The sequence below is a fragment of the Triturus cristatus genome, chromosome 12 (genome assembly GCF_964204655.1).
Source record: "Triturus cristatus chromosome 12, aTriCri1.1, whole genome shotgun sequence".
NCBI classification, from domain to species: Eukaryota; Metazoa; Chordata; class Amphibia; order Caudata; family Salamandridae; genus Triturus; species Triturus cristatus.
The window spans coordinates 79,390,173-79,413,183 of record NC_140595.1 but is presented as its reverse complement, the minus strand read 5'-3'; the positions used below and the strand labels follow the sequence as shown (position 1 = coordinate 79,413,183).

General features: G+C 48.5%; 1 protein-coding gene across 3 annotated transcripts in view; it reads left to right on the top strand.

The window, feature by feature from the left end:
- The first annotated feature begins 12,668 nt into the window (after positions 1-12,668).
- Positions 12,669-23,011, top strand: part of LOC146772622 (neuronal acetylcholine receptor subunit alpha-7-like) — a 90,464-nt gene continuing 80,121 nt past the window's right edge. The window contains exons 1-2 of one of the 3 annotated variants that reach the window (XM_085638814.1): positions 12,669-14,705; positions 19,346-19,448. In XM_085638814.1, coding sequence (XP_085494940.1) covers positions 19,388-19,448 — 61 coding nt within the window. In that variant the 5' untranslated portion in view covers positions 12,669-14,705; positions 19,346-19,387. Of the gene's footprint in view, positions 15,170-18,544; positions 18,670-19,345; positions 19,449-23,011 lie in introns of those variants that run through there. The other 2 variants (XM_085638815.1, XM_085638813.1) reach the window with 2 other exon arrangements.

The following is a 23,011-nucleotide window of genomic DNA, read 5'->3' as shown; positions in this document are numbered from 1 at the left end:
TAAGGTTAAGCGAGTGTAAAATTTAAGTTGATTTGAAGTTTACGGTCACACACGCTGTCGTAAGCACACTCTTGAGCCCACATGCACTCGCACACTTTCTCACACTCTAATTCACACCCAACAAGGGAAGGTAAAAAGCTCTATAGCTTGGAAGAGCAGGTGTAGGGGAGGAAAGAAAGATAATGGGAGGGAGGGATGGGGAATGAAAGATGGATTAAGACAGGAAATGGTAAGAGGAGGACATTTAGAGAGAATGGTGGGACTTGGGAGGAGAGAGGAAGCAGAAAGGGGTGGGATGAAGAAAGAGGCGAGTGAGAGGATACAAGGAAAGGAAGTGAAAGGAGAGGACGGCGAGGAAGTGGATAACACAGCAGAGTATGGGCTTAGGCCGCATACATTAGTACCAGGGATAAGTGAATTTATTTATAAAGTGATTAATCAGCATTTCACTTGAACTGCTCGGGTTAATTGTCTGTATTCTTCTCAGGGCCTGAGTCAGCAGTTCTGGGATGTTTAAATGAAGTGAGATGGCTCCTTTCAGCAGTCAGGGGTCACATGTCCATGTGCCCAGCATTGATCCCCGCCCATTCCCACTTAGCTGTTTTCTAATGATGTAGGGGAGTGGTATGGGAAATTAACCCTATCATTGTTCAATTACCACGGTCCATGGCACTCGGGCTAGAGTTTGCGATATTAAATAATCTCTGATAATTCTTTGTTAATAGTGTGTGTAAACACACACACACACACACACCTGCGTGTTTGCCCATTTTTTGACTTAAATTTAATATTATTCATCCAACTTCATAAAGTTCATCTTTCCTCCAAAAGTTTAAGGGAAGGACCTGGAAACTTTTGTTTTGGGGAACCTAAAGATGTTAATAAAGGCTTGCAATATATATTTATTTTCAAATTAAATATATTGTTTACAAGAATATTCAAAAAATAAATCATAATTCAGTAGTATAAATAGAAAATTATCAAAATCTCCAGATAAGAAATGGAGTACAATTTACCCTTTAATAAAAGATGCAGGTTGTTTTGCACAAGTCAGTGACTTGTTAATTGCAAAGCTATCTTATCTGGTGTTGCATAAAATATGGGGCATATTAGACATAAATGTGATTTAAGAACAATATGGGGTTAATTTATTATGAATGTGAATGACTGGGTTAAAGGAAAGTGTTCTGTCCTGTAGTGTTCTGGGCTTGTAAAATGTAATCTACACTAGCCTGAGTAGTGGAGTGGTGTACATATTGAGTTTCACATGTTGACTCCTTGTAATAGGATAATGGAGATTTAAATACTATGTATGTGGTCAGATGGCTGCATCTGCCATAGGAAAGCATCAGCCTGCAAAATGGTGGCAAGACACGATTGAGAATAACTAGGTTACTCCTATGAATTGGTGTGATGGGTCCCAGTCTTAGAAAATCAGTTAACTGAGTAAGAGAGGCTGCACATTCACCACTTAGTCTGTTCGTTGTAGCAATTTAGGAGTCCAATATTAGGTCATTAGTAATATTTATACGTATGTCTACAGGATATACACAGTGGGAATTGAAAGTATCTGCAAATACCACCAGGGTTGTGGAAGGACACAGACTTTGTTCACCCTTTGTAGTAGTGTTCTTAATTGTTTAAAAATAAATAGGTGCTGGACCACAACATTTTGCTGAGAAGGCGGTTTGTGTCTGCTGAGAAGGTGGCCTTACTTGCATGACCACAAACGTCAAAAGCCTCCAACCATCGCTGCCTACTCGTTGACTGTATAGTCGCCCAGGTTGGTGAGAAACTTGCGACACTGGTAGGGAGAAAGGACAACATTCCTATTAATATCTCCATTGGTGGTGGCTGAAATGGAACAAGGGCTGCCAATACACTGAAATAGTGAAGAGTTTCTTCATTAGTGCCCCATCTGTTTCTGTGCCCATTGCTCTCCCTGGCACTCTGCAAGGACCAGGAGGTATCAAAGAGTCCCAGTTTCCTGAAAAAATTGCCCATGATGCTCTCTGGCAACCATCAGCACTAAGGAAACACTGATTTGAAGACTCATTTTGAATAATCTGTAACCAGCAGACTACAGCAACCAATAGTGCCTAGCAGTGGTTGGAATGATGAATGTTGCACGGACGTGTACTCCATTTAAACAAGTGTTGTAGCAATCTCACAAGAAGGCATCAAGCACATTAGTATGAGGTGTTAGACTCTGTCTTTTGACACTGATCAGGTAAAATCGTGCTACTTAGAAGAGTTTAGGTCTTTAGAGTTTGGTGAACAGGATATAGCTCATCAGAAACCTGTTGTATATCCCAACTACTATATTACAAGTGCATGATAAACAATGGTAACTTAATGTGGTGGATTGACATCCGCCATGTTTTGAGAGAGCACTCCCTCCAACAAACTCTGAATAGGCCCCCTTTTTAGGTCTCGCCTGCGATACAGCATGCGCTCTAGCTCACGAGATATTGTATACAACAAGGGGTTTGCAGCCCACTCATTGCTTAGCATTGGTTGGCTTCATTGTCACAGTCAGTCAGTCAGTCAAAATTTGCTTTATTCGGTTAAAATATTAAAACCATCAAAGCACAGGACAGAAATTCATGATACAGGCAAATGCAATTACAGAAAATAATTAACACAAATTAAATACAATACTGTTTGGCGCAATATACAATAAAAGTATGTTTTTCAATTAATTCATTCATTCAATAATAAAACATTCTAAAAAAATCATGTCTTCTAAAAAGGCTCTGTCCACAACAACATATTAAGAGCAGTGCTCATTAGTGGATAACTATATAAGCTGGGCCCTGTTTCTAGCTCTTAAAGCACCCACAATAAAACAAGCAACCCCGAAACAAGTCAAAGGAGAGTCCACCATTTGTAAATAGGTCAGTGCAGGCCTTGCTTGCTTAAATTGACAATTCTTCAAGATCAGCAGAATATATTTTTTACGCTGAGAAGAGTACAATTTACAGAAAAATAACATATGCAACAAATTTTGTTCAGAAATGTTGTCACAAGGACAGGGCCCCAAAGTTCCCTCTTTAAAAAATCCTTTTGGGTATGCCAAGAGCCAAGGGAGCAAACCATGCTTAAACCTTATTAGCAAAAACATGTGGAAAGGTTTGTTAATGAAGGTTAAATAGGGCTGAATCTCGCTCCCTGAACTTAACATAACAAACCTCCTAACTGACGGTTTCCCCAGTTCCTCACCTTCCCTTGACAACATTGCTCTGGACAAAAACTGATGCTTAATGGCCTTAATTTGTTCTTTACTTAGTACACAAGGGCTGGTGAACAATTCCAGACAGCCAAGTGATTTCAAATTGTTTTTAATGTAACGTAACCACGGAATAGACAGGGCTTTTTCCAAGGACAGGCAATCTTCGATAATTTGTTGGTTTAGGTTTGGTGGCTGTTGTGCCCAAACCCTCAACCAACCTAATAGCGGTGCGACAGCTATTTGATCAGCAACATATCCCATCCCCAAGTCCTCATGAATGTTAAAAATAGGAGCAGAGGGAGGGAGAGACAACAATTTCCGAAAGAAGTTGTTTTCGACTACTTGAATACTAGGATCAGCCTTGTAACCCCAGACCTCGCTTCCATAAAGTGCCATGGGCAAACACTTTGCGCTGTAAATTTTTAATAGAGCAGGAAGTGGTTTGCACCCTATGCGTTTTGCAAAGGCCAGCAATGCGCCAGTAGCTCTGGCTAAATTGTTCTTTTTCTGAGCGCGTTGTATAACCCAAGATGATCTGTCGTCAAATGCAATCCCCAAATAAGGGAAGGACTGAACTTTGGTTAATTCCTGCCCATTACAGAAGAATTTCACCCTTTTTGCTCTCCCCGAGCCAATTGACATAGAGTGGGATTTTTTAAAATTAATTAATAAGTCTAAAGAGACCATCAAATCATAAAAACCATTTAAAAGAGCTTGTAATCCTCTCGCAGTTCTGGCCAATAAAACTGTGTCATCCGCGTATAGCAATGCGGGGATCATTTTGGAGCCGGCTTTCGGAATGTCTTTACTAGTTGCAATTAAAACCGGACCCAAGTTATTGATGTAAAGCGAGAAAAGTAGGGGTGCAAGAATACACCCCTGCCTTACACCACGCTTTACCTGCCAGGCATCAGTCTGACTTCCGTCTTCACTGTAACTAACAACTGCAGTGGTGTCCTCGTGGATAACAGCCAGGAAAGAAATCAGAACTGAGTCAAGCCCCAGAGTGGCTAGTAAGGCCCATAGTTTTTGTCGATTAACAAGGTCGAAAGCGGTGGACAAATCCATAAAGGCTAGATGGAGCTCCCCCTGCTTAGCGACCGTGTACTTTCCTATGATCAGATGCAAGTTAAGGCATTGGCCAACAGTTCCCCTTCCTTGTCTGAACCCATATTGTAGGTCAGAAATTATAGATTGCTCCTCCAACCACAATGTTAAACGGGCAAGGACAACTTTACCCATAACTTTCACGGCGGAGTCCAGGAGAGAAATGGGCCGGTAGCAAGCCGGGTCTTCTCTTGAACCCTTTTTAAAAAGAGGGACAATAACAGCTTTGCCCCATGATCTTGGAGCTCCGGCCTCAGAGGCAGCGTTAAAAACGCGAGTTAAAACTTTCGCCCAAAACCCTGGGTCAGCCTTATAAAGGTCCACAGGCACTCCGTCCGGTCCTGGGGCTTTGCCTAATGCCATTGCCTCAATGGCCTCTAGGACTTCCTCCTCCTTAAAAAGGATTCTTGAGGCTAATGTGTGGTCTGCGTAATTTACTGGGTTAACATCCTGTATCTCCGAGTATAGGCCACTAAAATGGGCCACCCATTTATCAGGCGGGATAAAACATTCTTTAATAGTGTTCTCCTGCTCATTAAAAAGGGGGCTATTTATCACCTTCCAAAACTGGCTGCTGTTTTTCTGAGTGCTTGCATCTGATAACTCGTCCCAAGCCTTGTTTTTTAGCTCACTTTTCCTGGCCTTAATCGCTTTTTTATAGTTTCTTCTAGCCTCAGTTAACTAACTTGGGTTATTGCCAGGTTCTTTAAGAGCCGATAAAAGGGCAGAGTGAGCACTAACACAGGCCTGGTCAAACCAGTTTTTAAATTTCTTGGGCTTAGGTTTCCCATGAGTGGTGAGGTTCCCCGTAACATGTTTAGTAATTCTGTCAAAAGCGCCCAGAATAACCAACGGTTGAGCCAATGGCGAAAAACACAAGCTAAAGTCCTCTTTTTTACGTTCATATAACTTAACAAGGAAGTCGGCCGGGTTAATAACTTCCCATCTCAGTCGTCTTCCCTGACTGGTAGACTCAAGATTTGTGTTAGAAATCAAAGGCAGGAGAATTTCTTTCCTCAGTGCCTTGACTTTAATTTCCAGCGTGAGTGGGTTGTGATCACTTAGAACATTATGCGTGACTCGAAAAGTACCCAATAGGTTCACCATTATGCGTGGTACAAAAATATAGTCAATTGTGCTACAATGGCCTTGACCTGAAAACGTGTGAACCGGGACCAACAAATCTTGAACAGGCATATGAAGGTGAAAGGACGATACCATATTCTCTAAGAAATTCCCACCCTTAGAGTGTTCAAAATGGATAGCCTCTTGTAAGCATGAGTCATGATAATTATTTACAAAACAGTTAAGATTACATACATGAATGTTAAAATCGCCAAAAAGTAAAAGAAGATAAGGTTTAACATTAATTGCATCATACTCATCCAGAAAGCTGAACAGTGCTTTGAGATGCTCTAACTCGTTCGACCTTGTAAATGAGTTATAAAAGTTAACCACCAAAAATGATGGTAAGTTAACACATTCCATTTTCACCGCTAAAATATGAGGAGAATTGGTTACTATCAGCTCAGTGCTATATAATAACTTTAAACTAAATAATAACAAAAGACCCCCTCGTGGTCTCCCCATAACAGAGGGCATGGCGTATTTGATGAAAGATTGGTACCCATCCAGGTAATAAGGATCAGTGGCCTCCCATGTTTCTTGTAAAGCGATTATATGATGAGTAGAGAGGAAAGCCCTCCAGTTTTGATCACCACGTTTAGAGCGGAGACCAGCAATATTCCATGATAAAGCAGAAATTGAATCGATTGCTGGAAATTCCGTTACACCCGCTTGTTCGCTAACTAAACAATTGGCCAATTCACATGAAGGGGGTAATGGCTCAACCTCTACTCCATAAGAAGGCAATACGACACCCAAATTTTCAGAGTTAAGAGTGGGAGTTGTGCCTCTCTTTACTGCGGAGACTACCTTGGAACATCTCTGTGTAATACCAATGGCAACCTCTGTCTGTGAAGATGAGTTAATAACTGTCGGGGCGGTGAAAATAACGTTGTAATCCACAGCAGATGACCTAACAGGTAAAAGCCCAAAAGGGTTAGAGGGAAGTGTACTAAAAATCTCATTATGTGAGTAGACTCCATTAACCCTAAGTCAATCGTTTGTGTCTAAGGTACTAAGGGCTTCAAATCTGTTTTTTAAATCCAGTGGGTTACTTCCAGGAACTTGCAGAAAAGGGCGCTCTCTCTGTATAACCTGACCTAGAAAAGGTGGAGGGTAAAAAAAGCCCAATGGAAGAACGTTGATGTGGTTCTGTTGAATTCTCAAAGACCCTGCTTGTCTTAGAATGTGATCTACTATGTCAGGGGAACTAAAATTCACAACGCAATCGCCCCTCAAAGTCTTGTTGGTTTTCCCCACCCACGGAACCCTTCTCACCATTTTAAAGCTATTAAAGAGATGACTCCCCAGCACTGTCTTCCCCGTCAAAAAGTGAAGAGTTTTATTTTTCAGGGAAGACCAGTGCTCTTCCTTGCCGTCACAAGTCTTCGGGACATTAGCCAAGATGATCGTATATGGACATGCCTCTGGTGGCAAGTTTAATGGACGTTCCTTGTGTGTCGACTGTCCCTGTGCTGGTCGACTATCGGTAGTGTCCCTCAGTCCTGGTCTAACACCGCTAATGCTCCGTACAGGTGGTGAGGGGATTGTAGGGCCTGCCACAGAACTTGCCATACAATTGACCATGTCCGACACTCTAGAGGTGACTTCACCCAAGGGAGATAAATCAGAAGGAGTGGGCCTTGACACCTGAACGCGTTGACCAGCGATGTGGCGTTCGATAAGAGTGAGTCTATTGTCAATCTCGCTAAGTCTATCCAAGACTGGCAAAATAAGCTTACTCAAACTCTCCTCCAATCGTTTAATCAAGTCAGCTGACATGTCTTTCATGGTGGCAGTGCTCCCTTGAGCAATGGACTCAATTAACCCGTTTCCTAAATGAGTGGTAGCCTCAACCGTCAAACTACCTATCGGATGAATCAGCCCCTCACCAGGATCTTTATTTCTGGGTTGCTTAGCGTTTTGGCAGTTTCCAGTAGGGGCACGAGTAGCTTTTCTCTTGCCCTTGGGTATTTTAACAGGGACAACAGAGGGGGGCTTTGATTGCCTAGAACGTAAGGCGGGGGGGGGGACAATGAAGGACTAGATACATTCAACAAAAGTTGATCGCTAGAATGACCAAACTCTAAAACAGTCCCAGCAGAAATAGAATGAGGTGCCTGGGAGGGCGCAGATATCAAAAGCTGGGTAAGGGGCTCTAAAGACAACCTTTTCTCAACGATCTCAATTTCTTTAGAGACAGCATGTTCAGCTTTTTTTAAGAAGGCATCTAAAGTCCCTGATCCCGCCACAGTTGAGCACTTACTGTGGTTTTTTGCCATAGCTAGTACTAAGCCAAGTCTCTTGGGGCAGTTATGACCACAGTTAACACGACATATCAAACAATTGTTAACCAAACCGTGCAACAGGCTTTATACAGCGACAGCAACAGATAGTCCCCGAATGCAGTGGAAGCTGGTTAAGGGGGTGGCCCAGCCCAGCCCTGTCCAGCCCCGGACGGCCACAGACGGCCCGCCCTTTGCCCGGGCTTAGCCCGGCGCCGCCCGCGCGCGTCCCGCGACGCGGAGGAAGTGCCGGGTCTTTAAGCGCCTCCTGGCGCGGGAAACGCTGACGGCAGGACTCTCCCCCTCTCGGGCTGCTGGGAGTTGTAGTTAAGGTAGTATCATCCCCGCTCAGCGCAGCGGCCGCTGTTGTTAAAGGCGGCGGCGGAGGACGGAGAGATCAGCAGGGCGAAGCGCACAGGGCACAGGGTGCACCAGGTAAGGCCAGGAACAGAAGTAGTAGCGCACCGTAGGTCAGGACAAGAGCAACCCGCTCTGTCGAGGAAGTGCCGGGTCTTTAAGCACCTCCTGGCGCGGGAAACGCTGACGGCAGGACTCTCCCCCTCTCGGGCTGCTGGGAGTTGTAGTTAAGGTAGTATCGTCCCCGCTCAGCGCAGCGGCCGCTGTTGTTAAAGGCGGCGGCGGAGGACGGAGAGATCAGCAGGGCGAAGCGCACAGGGCACAGGGTGCACCAGGTAAGGCCAGCAACAGAAGTAGTAGCGCACCGTAGGTCAGGACAAGAGCAACCCCATTGTCACTCTTATTTGTTGCCCTCTAATTGGCCCACACTTGCTGGCTTCACTTTCTCTCCTTTTGGCTGGAGCATGCACCAAGTACTGATTGCTTCATCTTGATTACTGTCCTTCTGCTGATCGCGCTGTGATTGAGGTACTACTTTTAATTTTTTTCTTCTTACCTGTCGTTCTTGTTGAATCTCTTGCCATTTGTAGCTATATTTTTCTGTGCCACACTCACTTCAAAGAAGCCCTTTTCTCTTTTCAAATGGATGTTTACTGTGACAACAGATGCTATCTACTTCCAAATGTATTTTCACTAAGACATGGACGCAAGTGTGTTCTTTATGTGATAGGATTTTTTTGCCAAACATCATATGTTTTTGCTTTTTCACGCATGGGGAGATTAACTTATTTGCTTAGAATCACAGGGGTTTTGTGCCGAGATCTAACCAGCATTGGCAAACCCAGTAGGTCTGTATGAGACTGTTGGCTCAGCAATTGTTTTTTGTTCATGCTGTACAGAATCAGAATGATTTGTAGCCATGTTGTATAGCAGCACGACAAAAAAAAGACTATGATGCATCCAGTGCTAATGCACTTTTAAATAAAAAATAGCACGTTACCCCTGAATGTGTCAAAGCGCTTTTTTTAATTAATTTTAGCCACACTTCAAAGCATCCACGCTGCTGTATAGCATGGTTACAAATCATCTGATTTTGCACAGCATGAAGAAAAAGCAATGGCAAAGCCAATGGTCTCAGACAGACCTATTGACTTTGCCAGTGCTTGTTTAATATATTACTTTGGTTACGCTTATGTCTATTAAACTGTGTCCTTCATTCAGACTGCCGACTTTAGCATCTGAATAATAACTGCAACCTAAAATAAAGTGACCCCTTGTTCCGTAGCATTCATTTTTTTAAGCTCCCTTCCCTCTTCTACTATGCTACTTGCCGACTGATTTCGGATGTAAAATAGCCCCTCACAAATTCCCAAGAATGCGAAAGCACATTCTCAAGCAGTCATTTTAGGTCTTGATAGAGGCAATTTTTAGTTGTCTATTCTCGAATAGCTATTGTGTACAATACTAATGCTTAGAGTGGGGTTTGTGAAGACCCTTGTTTACGTTGGTTAGTTGCCCTTTCAGTCGTATTTGCTTCCTTAATTGGCAGCTGTCCTTCTTATTTGGCGGCTGTCCTTCTATTTGGTGGCTTTCCTTCTAATTTGGCGGCTTTCTTCTAATTTGGCGGCTTTCCTTCTTATTTGGCGGCTTTCCTCCTTGTTTGGCGGCTTTCCTCCTTGTTTGGCGACTTTCCTTCTAATTTGGCGGCTTTCCTTCATTGTCTTTTGCTTGTCACTTCCCTGGAGCATAGCTTTTTACCATCCTTGTGACTTGAACCCTTCCACAAGTCATATTAGGGAACAATTTTTCTTTGAGCACTCAATGTGACTACATATTTTCTTGCTCTCTCCCCCTCTATGTAATTTAAAAAAAATTATGTATATATAGGGAACAGATCCTGGTAGGATCCGACTGTCCCCAATGCTGAAATCTGATTGGCTGCCAACACGTCAACCAGGAAGTCTTGGCAGCCATCTTGGTACAAGAGATGCTGGTCGGACTCGGGTGGTCCTAGTAAGAGGGTGAAAATAGGGCCCATCAGCAGGGTGCCATGTTGGACACGGAAGGCTGACATACCAGTCCCTGCATGAAGGGGATCTCAGCCGCTGCTAAGATGTTATGGTCATAGCAGGACAGATCCCAGCAGGAGGAAGCTGGTTCCAGGAGGGTGACATACCGGTTCTAAGAGGCGTGAGATTCTAGTTCGAGCGGTAGGGAGAGATACTGGTTTCATGAGGGGAAGATGCTAGTTTCTCGGGGGGCGGGGGGGATATACTTGTGTCCGCAAGAGGGTGGGATTCTGGTTCCAGCAGCAGTGAGAGGGTTGCTGGATACAGCAGGAGGGTGAGATCCTAGTCCCAGAACCAAGGTTGAGCTGCTGTCGCCAGCTGGAGGATGACTGGATGGTCTTGGAAGCAAGGTGAGATACTACTCCCAGACAGGGGGGGGAATGAGATACTGCCCGGGGTCGTGTGTGTGGGGGCGGAGACAAGGATCCCAGGAAGAGGCTGGGGTACAGATTTTAAAAGGAGGATGAGCTGCTGTCCACAGTAAGAGACTGGCATGCTGCTCTCTGCAGGAGGGGGAGATACTGGCGTCAGCAAGAGGGTGAGATACTGGTTACAGCAGGAGGGTATGATATGCTAGTCTCAGCAGGAGGGTGAGATATTGGTCCCTGGAGGGTGAGATGTTGGTCCCTGGAGGGTGAGATGTTGGTCCTTGGAGGGTGAGATATTGGTCCCTGCAGGTGGGTCTGATATGCTGGTCCCAGCAGGAGGGTGGGATATTAGTCCCTGGAGGAGGGCATGATATGCTGTTCTCAGCAAGAGTGAGATATTGGTCCCTGGAGGGTGAGATCCTGGTCCCAGCAGGAGGGTGAGATGTACTGGTTTCTGCAGGAGGGTGGGATACGGTTTCCAGTAGGAGGGCGAGATATTGCTCCTTGCAGGAGTGTATGATATGCTGGTCTCAGTAAGCGAGTGATATATTGGTCCCTGGAGGGCGAGATTCTGGTCCCAGCAGGAGGGTGAGATATGCTGGTCCCAGCAGGAGGGCGAGATCCTGATCCCAGCAGGAGGGTGAGATATGCTGGTCCCAGCAGGAGGGCGAGATCCTGGCCCAGCAGGTGGGTGAGGTATGCTGGTCCCAGCAGGAGGGTGAGATCTGCTGGTCCCAGCAGGAGGGTGAGATCTGCTGGTCCCAGCAGGAGGGTGAGATCTGCTGGTCCCAGCAGGAGGGTGAGATCTGCTGGTCCCAGCAGGAGGGTGAGATCTGCTGGTCCCAGCAGGGGGGTGAGATATGCTGGTCCCAGCAGGAGGGGGAGATATGCTGGTCCCAGCAGGAGGGGGAGATATGCTGGTCCCAGCAGGAGGGGGAGATATGCTGGTCCCAACAGGAGGGCGAGATCCTGATCCCAGCAGGAGGGTGAGATATGCTGGTCCCAGCAGGAGGGTGAGATCCTGGTCCCAGCAGGAGGGTGAGATGTACTGGTTTCTGCAGGAGGGTGGGATACTGTTTCCAGTAGGAGGGCGAGATATTGCTCCTTGCAGGAGTGTATGATATGCTGGTCTCAGTAAGCGAGTGATATATTGGTCCCTGGAGGGCGAGATCCTGGTCCCAGCAGGAGGGTGAGATATGCTGGTCCCAGCAGGAGGGTGAGATATGCTGGTCCCAGCAGGAGGGCGAGATCCTGATCCCAGCAGGAGGGGGAGATATGCTGGTCCCAGCAGGAGGGCGAGATCCTGATCCCAGCAGGAGGGTGAGATATGCTGGTCCCAGCAGGAGGGCGAGATCCTGGCCCAGCAGGTGGGTGAGGTATGCTGGTCCCAGCAGGAGGGTGAGATCCTGGTCCCAGCAGGAGGGTGAGATCTGCTGGTCCCAGCAGGAGGGTGAGATCTGCTGGTCCCAGCAGGAGGGTGAGATCTGCTGGTCCCAGCAGGAGGGGGAGATATGCTGGTCCCAGCAGGAGGGGGAGATATGCTGGTCCCAGCAGGAGGGGGAGATATGCTGGTCCCAACAGGAGGGCGAGATCCTGATCCCAGCAGGAGGGTGAGATATGCTGGTCCCAGCAGGAGGGCGAGATCCTGGCCCAGCAGGTGGGTGAGGCATGCTGCTCCCAGCAGGTGGGTGAGATCCTGGTCCCAGCAGGTGGGATGCTGCTCCGTGGAGGGTGGGATACCGGTCGAATACATTGTAAGGCACTGATCTGGGCGGTTGCCGTGCGTGGAGATGGTCGTAGCAGCACGCTGCCAGCCGTCTGCCGAGCTGTTGGTCCCAGCAGAGGGTGGGTGGGCTGCTGAGCCCTGTGACAGGCCTGCTGGGGGAAGCGACGCCGCAGCGCCCTAATTTAATAGAAAAGTGAAATAAAACGACCCTGCTCTTCAGAGGGATAGAGCTGCAGTTAATTATTCACCCCGTAGAGCAGAAGACATCCCCTCCCCATCCATCCCTCCAGCCTGCTCCTAGGGACAGTATCTCCCTCCCTCCTCCCCCCCCCCCCCCCCCCCCATCGCCCCCATCCCATATCCCTCCAGCCTGCTCCCAGAGACGGTCTCTCCCTCCCTGTCGCCCCCCTCCCGCTCCCGGAGTCGCAGTACATCAGGGGTGCGGGGCTGGGCTGAGGACGGGTTTTCTCACTCCCCTTCACTGCTCACAACTTGCCGGGCGGGGAGCGCGGTGCCTGCCGGCCGCAGCAGCACATCTCACCCAGTCTCGTGCTACCTAGAGGCGCATTTCAAGCACCCCGTCCTGCTCGGAGAAGCAATCTTTCCGTCTCCTGCTGCTTGAGGTTGGCATTTCATCCGGCATTCTGCAGCCCGGAGGGACATCTCACCCCATCTGTAATCCACCCATCTCCTGCTGCCTGGAGGGGTTCGTCGCCCCCTCTGCTACCAACAGGAGCATTTCACTCCACATCTTATCTCACGCCTTGCTGCCTGTTGTACGATTTCTCCCCTCCTCCTGCAGGCGGAAGTCGCATCTCACTCCCCAGCCACAGCTGTCTGAAGGAGCATCTCAGACAGCTGTCTCATAAAGGGACATCTCTCCTCATCATTGGGTACCTGGAGCAGCACATTTCACCATTCACTGCTGCCCGAGGGAACATCTCACCGTGGTCCCTGCCTTGTGGGTTATGTCACCCCATCTCCGGCCACCCCGTTCCCAACTCTTGGTCTCCAAGGCAGTGGACATCACTGTTTCCCGCGGTCTTGAGGGGCATCTCACCACATCTGCTGACAGGAAGGGTATCTCACCACACCTGCTGACAGGAAGGGTATCTCACCACACCTGCTGACAGGAAGGGAAGGGTATCTCACCACACCTGCTGACAGGAAGGGTATCTCACCAAACCTGCTGACAGGAAGTGAAGGGTATCTCACCACACCTGCTGACAGGAAGGGAAGGGTATCTCACCACACCTGCTGACAGGAAGGGTATCTCACCACACCTGCTGACAGGAAGGGAAGGGTATCTCACCACACCTGCTGACGGGAAGGGTATCTCACCACACCTGCTGACAGGAAGGGAAGGGTATCTCACCACACCTGCTGACAGGAAGGGTATCTCCACATCTGCTCCTACAAGGGTATCTCACCACATCTCCCGGGAAGGGTATCTCTCCACATCTGCTGCTAGGAAGATTTCATAACATCTGCTGCTAGAAGGGTATCTCACCACACCTGCTGTTAGAAGGGTATCTCGCCACATCTGCTCCTAGAAGGGTATCTCACCAAATCTACTGCTAGGAAGATTTCCTCACATCTCTTGCTAGAAGGGCATCTCACCACATCTGCTGATATAAGGGCATCTCACCACATCTGCTGCTAGAAGGGTATCTCACCACATCTGCTGCTAGAAGGGTATCTCACCACATCTGCTCCTAGAAGGGTATCTCACCACATCTCCCAGGAAGGGTATCTCACCACATCTGCTGCTAGGAATATTTCATCACACTTGCTGCTAGAAGGGTATCTCACCACACCTGCTGCTAGAAGGGTATCTCACCACATCTGCTGCTAGGAATATTTCATCACATTTGGTGCTAGAAGGGTATCTAACCACATCTGCTGCTAGAAGGGTATGCCACCACATCTGCTGCTAGAAGGGTATCTCCACATCTGCTGCTAGAAGGGTATCTCACCACATCTCCCAGGAAGGATATCTAACCACATCTGCTGCTAGGAAGATTTAATCACATCTGCTTCTAGAAGGGTATCTCACCACATCTGCTGCCAGGAAGGGTATCTCACCACATCTGCTGCCAGGAAGGGTGTCTCGCCACATCTGCTGCCAGGAAGGGTATCTCACCACATCTGCTGCCAGGAAGGGTATCTCACCACATCTGCTGCCAGGAAGGGTGTCTCGCCACATCTGCTGCCAGGAAGGGTGTCTCACCACATCTGCTGCCAGGAAGGGTGTCTCGCCACATCTGCTGCCAGGAAGGGTATCTCACCACATCTGCTATAGGAATGAGCATCTCACCCAACCACCTACAGCAGCATCTCATTCCTTTTGCTGAAGGTAGCATCTCGCCCCGTTTCCAGCTACCCCCATCTGCTGCAGGCCGGTGAGCGTCTCACCCCACACATCTCCTGCCCCAGGTGAGTATCTCATCCCATCTCCTGCCGTTCGGGGAATATCTCTCCTGCTCCACTGCTAACATTTCACCCATCTGCAGCTGTTCAAACAGCATCTCGCGCCATCTCATACAAACTAAAGAACATTCTCTCCCCATCGCCTGCTTCCTGGGAAACATCTCACCCCTGCTGCTGTGTTGGGAAGCATCTCACCCACCTGCTGCACAGAGAAGCGCCGCACCCACATCCACTCTCTCCACACGGCAGAATCACTTCCACCCCCTGCTGTCTACAGGAATATCTCACCTCCTGTGCTGTTGTATATAGGAGCATCTCACCCCCTTGCCCCCACCTGCGGGTAGCAGCGCGCTCATTCTTTGCTACCTGGGGCGGGACCTCGCCGGATGGAACACCTCACTCCATCACTCCCCTAGCAGCACATCTCCCCACCCCTGCTGGGGAAGGATCGGGCTCCGGAGAGGGCAGAGGTGAGTCACAGGTAAACTGGAGGGATGTGGGGAGGTGTGTGAGAGGGGACGGAGAGTGACACTTCGAGGGCATGAAAGAGAGAGGTTAGTTACGAGGTCGGACAAGAGAAGAGAGCGTAAACCTGGAGCAAAGTACACGAGAGAGAAAACAGCGCATGAAACTGATTACATAAGATAAAGAGAGAGAATAGAGCAGGGGTGGATGTTTGACAGTATTCAGTATTCCGTCCATCATCTTTTTGTGTTGCTACTGTTAAGAAGCGGGGCCATGCCAGTGACTGGAAACAAGTTCCATAAACTGGAGGAGAGTGCCAGAGATTGGGAGAGAGAGGGAGTCAGAGATTGGAAACAAGTTCCATAAACTGGGGGAGAGTGCCAGAGATTGGAAACCAGTTCCATAAACTGGGGGAGAGTGCCAGAGATGGGAAACAAATTCCATAAACTGGGGGAGAGTGCCAGAGATTGGGAGAGAGAGTGCCAGAGATTGGAAACAAATTCCATAAACTGGGGGAGAGTGCCAGAGATGGGAAACAAATTCCATAAACTGGGGGAGAGTGCCAGAGATTGGGAGAGAGAGTGCCAGAGATGGGAAACAAATTCCATAAACTGGGGGAGAGTGCCAGAGATTGGGAGAGAGAGGGAGTCAGATATTGGAAACCAGTTCCATAAACTGGGGGAGAGTGCCAGAGATGGGAAACAAATTCCATAAACTGGGGGAGAGTGCCAGAGATTGGGAGAGAGAGGGAGTCAGATATTGGAAACCAGTTCCATAAACTGGGGGAGAGTGCCAGAGATGGGAAACAAATTCCATAAACTGGGGGAGAGTGCCAGAGATTGGGAGAGAGAGGGAGTCAGATATTGGAAACCAGTTCCATAAACTGGGGGAGAGTGCCAGAGATGGGAAACAAATTCCATAAACTGGGGGAGAGTGCCAGAGATTGGGAGAGAGAGGGAGTCAGCGATGGGAAACAAGCTCCATAAACTGGGAGAGAGTGCCAGAGATTGGAAACAAATTCCATAAACTGGGGTAGAGTGCCAGAGATTGGGAGAGAGAGGAAGTCAGAGATTGGAAACAAGTTCCATAAACTGGGGGAGAGTGCCAGAGATTGGAAACCAGTTCCATAAACTGGGGGAGAGTCCCAGAGATTGGGAGAGAGAGGGAGTCAGAGATTGGAAACAAATTCCATAAACTGGGAGAGAGTTCCAGAGATTGGAAACAAATTCCATAAACTGGGGGAGAGTGCCAGAGATTGGGAGAGAGAGGAAGTCAGAGATTGGAAACAAGTTCCATAAACTGGGGGAGAGTGCCAGAGATTGGAAACCAGTTCCATAAACTGGGGGAGAGTGCCAGAGATTGGAAACAAATTCCATAAACTGGGGGAGAGTCCCAGAGATTGGGAGAGAGAGGGAGTCAGAGATTGGAAACAAGTTCCATAAACTGGGAGAGAGTTCCAGAGATTGGAAACAAATTCCATAAACTGGGAGAGAGTTCCAGAGATTGGAAAAAAATTCCATAAACTGGGGGAGAGTGCAGAGATTGGGAGAGAGAGGGAGTCGGAGATTGGAAACAAATTCCATAAACTGGGGGAGAGTTCCAGAGATTGGAAACCAGTTCCATAAACTGGTTGAGAGTGCCAGAGATTGGAAACAAGTTCCATAAACTGGGGGAGAGTGCCAGAGATTGGAAACCAATTCCATAAACTGGGGGAGAGTGCCAGAGATTGGGAGAGAGAGGGAGTCAGAGATTGGAAACCAGTTCCATAAACTGAGGGAGAGTGCCAGAGATTGGGAGAGAGAGGGAGTCAGAGATTAGAAACGAGTTCCATAAACTGGGAGAGAGTTCCAGAGATTGGAAACAAATTCCATAAACTGGGGGAGAGTGCCAGAGATTGGGAGAGAGAGTGCCAGAGATTGGAAACAGGTTCCATAAACTGGGAGAGAGTGCCAGAGATTGGGAGAGAGAGAGAGAGACAGAGATTGAAAACAAGTTCCATAAACTGGGCGAGAGTGACAGGTTCTTATGGAGGCTGAGATTGGAAGAGAGTGCCAGAGATTGGGAGAGAGCGAAAGGTTCCTATGGAGGCTGAGATTGGGAGAGAGCGACAGCCAGTTTCTTATTGAGGTGGTGATTGGAAGAGTGCCAGAGATTGGGCGAGAGAGAGCGAGTGCGAATGCCAGAGATTGGGCGAGACGGTGCCAAAGATTGGAAACTAATTCCATAAACTGGTAACAGTGCCAGAGATTTGGAGAGAGTGACAGGTTTTTATGGAGGCGGAGAGAGAGAGAAAGTGCCAGAGATTGGGAGAGAGAGTGTAGAGATTAGGAGAGAGAGTGCCAGAGATTGGGAGAGTGCCAGAGATTGGAAACAAGTTCCATACACTGGGAGAGGGTGACAGGTTCTTTTGGAGGCGAGGATCGGGAGAGAGACAGAGATTGAGAGAGAGAGAGAGAGAGAGAGAGAGAGAGTGTGTGTGCCGGAGATTAGGAGAGAGAGAGCGCTAGAGACTGAGAGAGTGAGCCAGAGTTTGGGAGAGAGAGAGAGAGACAGTGTGTGGCTCAGAGATTTGGAGAGAGAGGGATAGAGTGCTAAAGAGTGGGAGAGAGAGAGGGTCCTAGAGACTAAGAGAAAGAGAGTACCAGAGATTAGGAGAGAAAGTTATTGAGTGCCAGAGAGAGAGAAAGAGAGACAGAGATTGGGAGAGAGTGAGTGGGGAAGAGGTTAGGGTCAGAGCGAGAGCAGAGATTGGGAGGGAGAAAGAGAGAGACCGAGATTTGGAGAGGGAGTGGGGGACAGAGATTGGAAGAGAGAGAAGCAGAGATTGGGAGAGAGACAGAGATTGGGAGAGAGAGAGGCATGGATTGGGGGAGAGCGAGAGCGAGAGAGAGAGAGACAGAGATAGGGCGAGATAGGGCGAGAGAGGCAGAAATAGGGCGAGAGAGCGCCGGAGATGACTCGGATCTTATTTTAGGGATGAGAAGATATTGCCAGCGACGGATTCAAAGTGCGAGAGAGGCGAGAGTGTCAGTGTTTGGGACAGAGTGCCAGATCTTGGGGGAGAATCCCATGGGGTGTGGGGTGCTGGAGATTGAAATAGAGTGGGGGGGGGGGGTATGGGTCAAAGAATGGGACTCAACCCCGGGATTGTAAAATCTTGCCAGAGACTGATGGGTAGAGAGCGCCGTACATTAGAAGAGAGTGCTGGTGGAGGCTGGGGTAGTGACCGAGGTAAGGAGAGAGTGACGGTGCTCGGCAGTTAGTGTAACGGCTATAGAGAGAGAGAGAGAGAGAGAGAGAGGGGCAGATGCAGATTCTGAGAGAGGGCGCTGCAGAGAGGAAGGCGTTTAAGAGACAGGCGCGGGGTGGCGGGAAGAGACAGCAGCACCCAGTGGGGGATACCCTGGGTTACAGATACGACGTGCCTGCTGCACAGCACTAAACTGTCAGACACAGCGTTCCATACCGAAGAGATAGACTGACACCAAGACACTGCGAGGCACAGGTAAAAAGAGACCGCGGCACACCATGATAAACCGAGGCACGCAGAGAGAGAAAGACACAAATGGACAGAAAGAAACAAGCAGAGTTACACAAACACTAGACAACGCACACTACCCGTGCACATATTCACCCACAGGCATACAGATATACGTGCAGGCACACACACACACAGAGGCATACAGTCTCACACTCACACATACAAACCAATACGCAGGCACACAGACAGCCACACACACAAACTCCAGACATATATACATGTCTGGGCGCACATGACGGTACAGACGCAGGCATGCACAGCGCGCACACATTCGCGCCAAAACGCAGAGACACAGGTTGCCACACACAAACCACGAACATGTATACATCCACACACACACACACACACACACACACACACAGGAACACAAACATACACGGCGCACACACATACAAGCACATGCAGACTCATGGACAGCTGTACACAAGCCATGAACATGTATGCATCCAGGCACACACCAGAGGACACACAAATACTCCCTGCGCGCACACATTCAGGCAGACACACAGACAGCCACACACAGACCTGTGCGTGTCCTGGCAGGGGCAGCAGCGCCCCTCCCCTCGCTGACAGCGCACAGTGACAGCAGCGCCCCCCCCCCCCCCCCACCCCTCGGTGACCGTGTCTCTGCTCCCCACAGCCTCCTGCGGCCCCACCGCCCCCGCCTTCCCCGCAGCCGGTGATGGAGGTGCCCGGGTGCCTGCGGCTGTCCCTCGGCCTCGTCCTGCTGCTGATGCCGCGAGGTAAGAAACACGCTGTATTTTCTGTGGGTTATGTCGGTCATTGAGGGATATTTTCTGTGGGTTATGTCTGTCTTGAGGGACTGGAGCACAGTGGTCCTTCAGCCCCCCCCCTCACCTCCCCCCTCCACCTCTTGAAGACCGCTCTCACCTTCAGGGACATCTGCCTACTCTGAAGATTGCAGCCCCCCAACCCAAAACAACTTGCCCCCTCCAGGACAGACGGACCCCCGGACAGAAAACCCTCAGTCATTGTAAAATCTCCCGCTCCGCACTCTGCTCTTAATCTGTACAGAGAAGGGCCGAGTTAGGGGGGCAGCGGGGTGCATGCCCCCCCCCGTCCAGTCTGGCATAGAGGGGTGCCCCTGGAACTGCCTGCCGCGTCACCCCGGGGTCAGACGCACCTGTTCATTTTGGGTGGTTTGATTGCCATCCCTGGCAGCGGGCAGGGCAGGTGATTGACAGCTACCCCAGTTTTTGTTATTTACCGAGACTTGTCACCATAACAACCTGGGCAGCTTTGATTGTCACTGGTGGGCACTAACGGCTGGCACTGGGCACGCGTGTGGGTCTTTTACTGGTGAGTAGTGTGAAGGGGGCACTGGTGCCCACTGCAAACCTATGATGCTGTTGGGCACTTCGAGGGTCTGGCAGAGGTTGGCAGAGCCCATGGATGGCACAAGTGGTGAGTGTGAGGGACTGGAACTTGAAGCCTGCACTGGTGGACACTGCTGGCACCGGTAGGCAGTGTGGGAAATTGGCTCCAGTGGGTAATTAGAGAAGCTGGCAGGAGTTGAGTCTGTATGCCCCCAGAGAAAGTTCCTAAGTTTCTCTGTGTCCTATGTTTAAAAAAAAATAATTATGAAATAAGAGTCTCGTAGGTCTGGGTGGTGAACTTGGCTCCGTTCGCGGAGCTTGCAGAGTTTTCCCCACTCCGCGGAGCGTGCTGAGTTCCGAAAAAAATTGCTCTGCGGAGCGGCGTTTTTTCCTTGCTCGGGCTCACCAACGTTAAACATGCCGAGCGCGAGTAAGGAAAATCTTACTCCAGACCACCTCCCAGCGAAATTTCTCAACCCGGGTGGTCGGCGATTACTGCTCGCATTGAGAAACTATCCGTTCGCGTTGAGGAAGCTGCCACTCGAGTAGAACTTCTACTCGAGCGGCAGAAAGAAGCAGCGCCCTCTTGCGCTGCGCATGGTGCTGTTCGCACTGATTTTACAGCGCGGGACCAGTTCTTTAAATGGGGGAAAAATAGTGCAGGCACTCATTTAAATGTGGCAAGTGGGCGGAGCTTGGGGGCAGGGCTTAGAAGTCATGCCGATACTTCTTGACTTCTATACTACTTGCAGCACATACCAAAACACATGAGAAATGTCTTTCAATAAACAAAGAAGGTTTGTTTACTCATTACACAAAGAAAGCCAAAGGCGGAGATATTTCCATGTTTTTAATATGTGCAACATCAATACTGTTAATTGCCGTTGCTTGGCACAATACTATATATTCTCCAGCGACACAGAAAGAAACAAGCAGACGCGCACACACAAGCATTCCACACATTTCCTCTGATATACCTTCCATGAGTGTCTCAATTCTCCCCCCCTTACTCTCGTATTTCTCTCACACAAAAACAATCGCAGTCAAGCAGACAGGCATAAGCAGACACTTGACAAAAGAATCCGGTGGGATTAAAGCTATTCGAACCTGGTTACCTCCCACGGCTTTCTTAATAGCGCTGTCGCCGGCTGCCTCGATGTCTGTGTTTGCAACACAGCGTGATGGTGAACACCCCGACGATATGCAAATGAGCCCAAGCTGAACAGTTCAGAGGGGGCTCGTCTCAGGTCTACAGAAGTGCCTGGGCTGTCAGAGACAGACCGCCAGCACCAGGGTTTCAGGAGTACCGGTACTCTCCTCGGCAGTAGAGAAGTGCCGGTACTCAGAGAGATAAAACTAAGAAGTGCCGGTACTCAGTACCGGTGAGTACCGGCCCATTTAAAGCACTGCGCGGGACAAACACTCGTTGCTAAAATTCAGCACGAATGGGGTGACGCAACACACTCCACCGCTTGCGGAACTCCACGTAGTGTGGCACAGGTTTTTGGTCACTTCATGGAGTTTTGCGACTCCACAAACTCCGCCCAGGCCTAGAATTCTGTCTTTTTTCGGCATCCCGCATGTTGAACAAAGGCACAACTTTACAATTTAATGGTTATATTGTATTGTCATGTTAACATTTTAATGTGTTTTTTAATCTACATTTAATGGTTTTAATGAAGTGTGCATGAATAAATTACTAATAACTTTAAAATTTGAGTGAGGGCAGCGCATCTGACTTTACATTCCTCAGCAGGCAATTAATTCTGTCCGAACAATATTTGCCGTGGCTATGTGGGCCCTTGTGTCCGTGCTTCCATGCACTGATCCTTCTGTGGAAACACGCACAGACTGGGAAAACAAACGTGCTTCACTCTGCCACTAATGAGGTGGTAGCTGGATGTTCTGTCTTCCAGGCCATACATTTAGGCAACTGCACCCGACTGTCTCTTAATCCTGTCCTAGAAGATGAATGTGAACTCTGACCTTTCTCTATCAACACTGACCATTCCTACAGCTAGCCACTTTCACAGGCAGTACTGAAAATGCTAAATACCGGCATTGTCCAGCTGAGGTCGAAAGTAATATAATAATATATATGTTAAAATGTCAAATATTTGTCAAAAATGTAGGCAATAGTCAAAATGTAATATTACATCTTACAAATGCTCCTAAATTTTAAAAGGAATACAGAGTCAAGATAGTTCAGTGGGTTGTGTGCTTGCTGTGAAATGAACTTGCAGTTCAGAGGGTTGAATCACAACAGGGAAAGCTCAGCACTTCATCATTCAAAGGTCATCGTAAAAAACGTGCCATTAAGTTGGGTAATTAGACTTTTTCTTAAGAAGTGAGTCTAGTTTATGAAAGTAAGCAGAGAATATTACTGTTAAAGAAGAATCAGTTATGTTTAAAAAAAAGTTTATTGTTTTCTATCTCTAGTCACTTAAAGGGTGAGAGATCCACCCCCCCCCCCCCAGATTGTTTTTTGGCAGACTGCCAAAGATCTTTCCTGGAGTTTAAAAGTGACCTGATTTAACCAATTTCGAAGTAATATACAGATGTGATCTTGAAGGAGCTAAAGTTTGTTCATTTCAAAAATAACTTTTCGCATTCCCTCTCTCCCAACGTTTTAGGTTGAGCCTAGCGCAGCGCGCATGCGTTGCACTATGGGGAGTCCTCTTGGAATCACTCCAGACTTTCTCCAAACTCGTCCGTGTGGTTTTTTAAGTTCCACACATTCTATTGGCCTTTGCGTGTGGCTTTAAAAAATGAAAGCATGTAATTGGCTAAAGGCGGGTGCATGTTCAACCTTTTCTGTAAATGTTCACTCCCACAGCCTTTGAGTCTCGAGAGCGAGCAGCGGCGCTTTAGGGTGCCAGCAGCATTCCTTACATTCCCTGCAGTGTGCGCGCGCACCACTCGCGGTCTTGTCTTTCTCGCAGTCTTGTCTTTCTCGCAGTCTTTACACA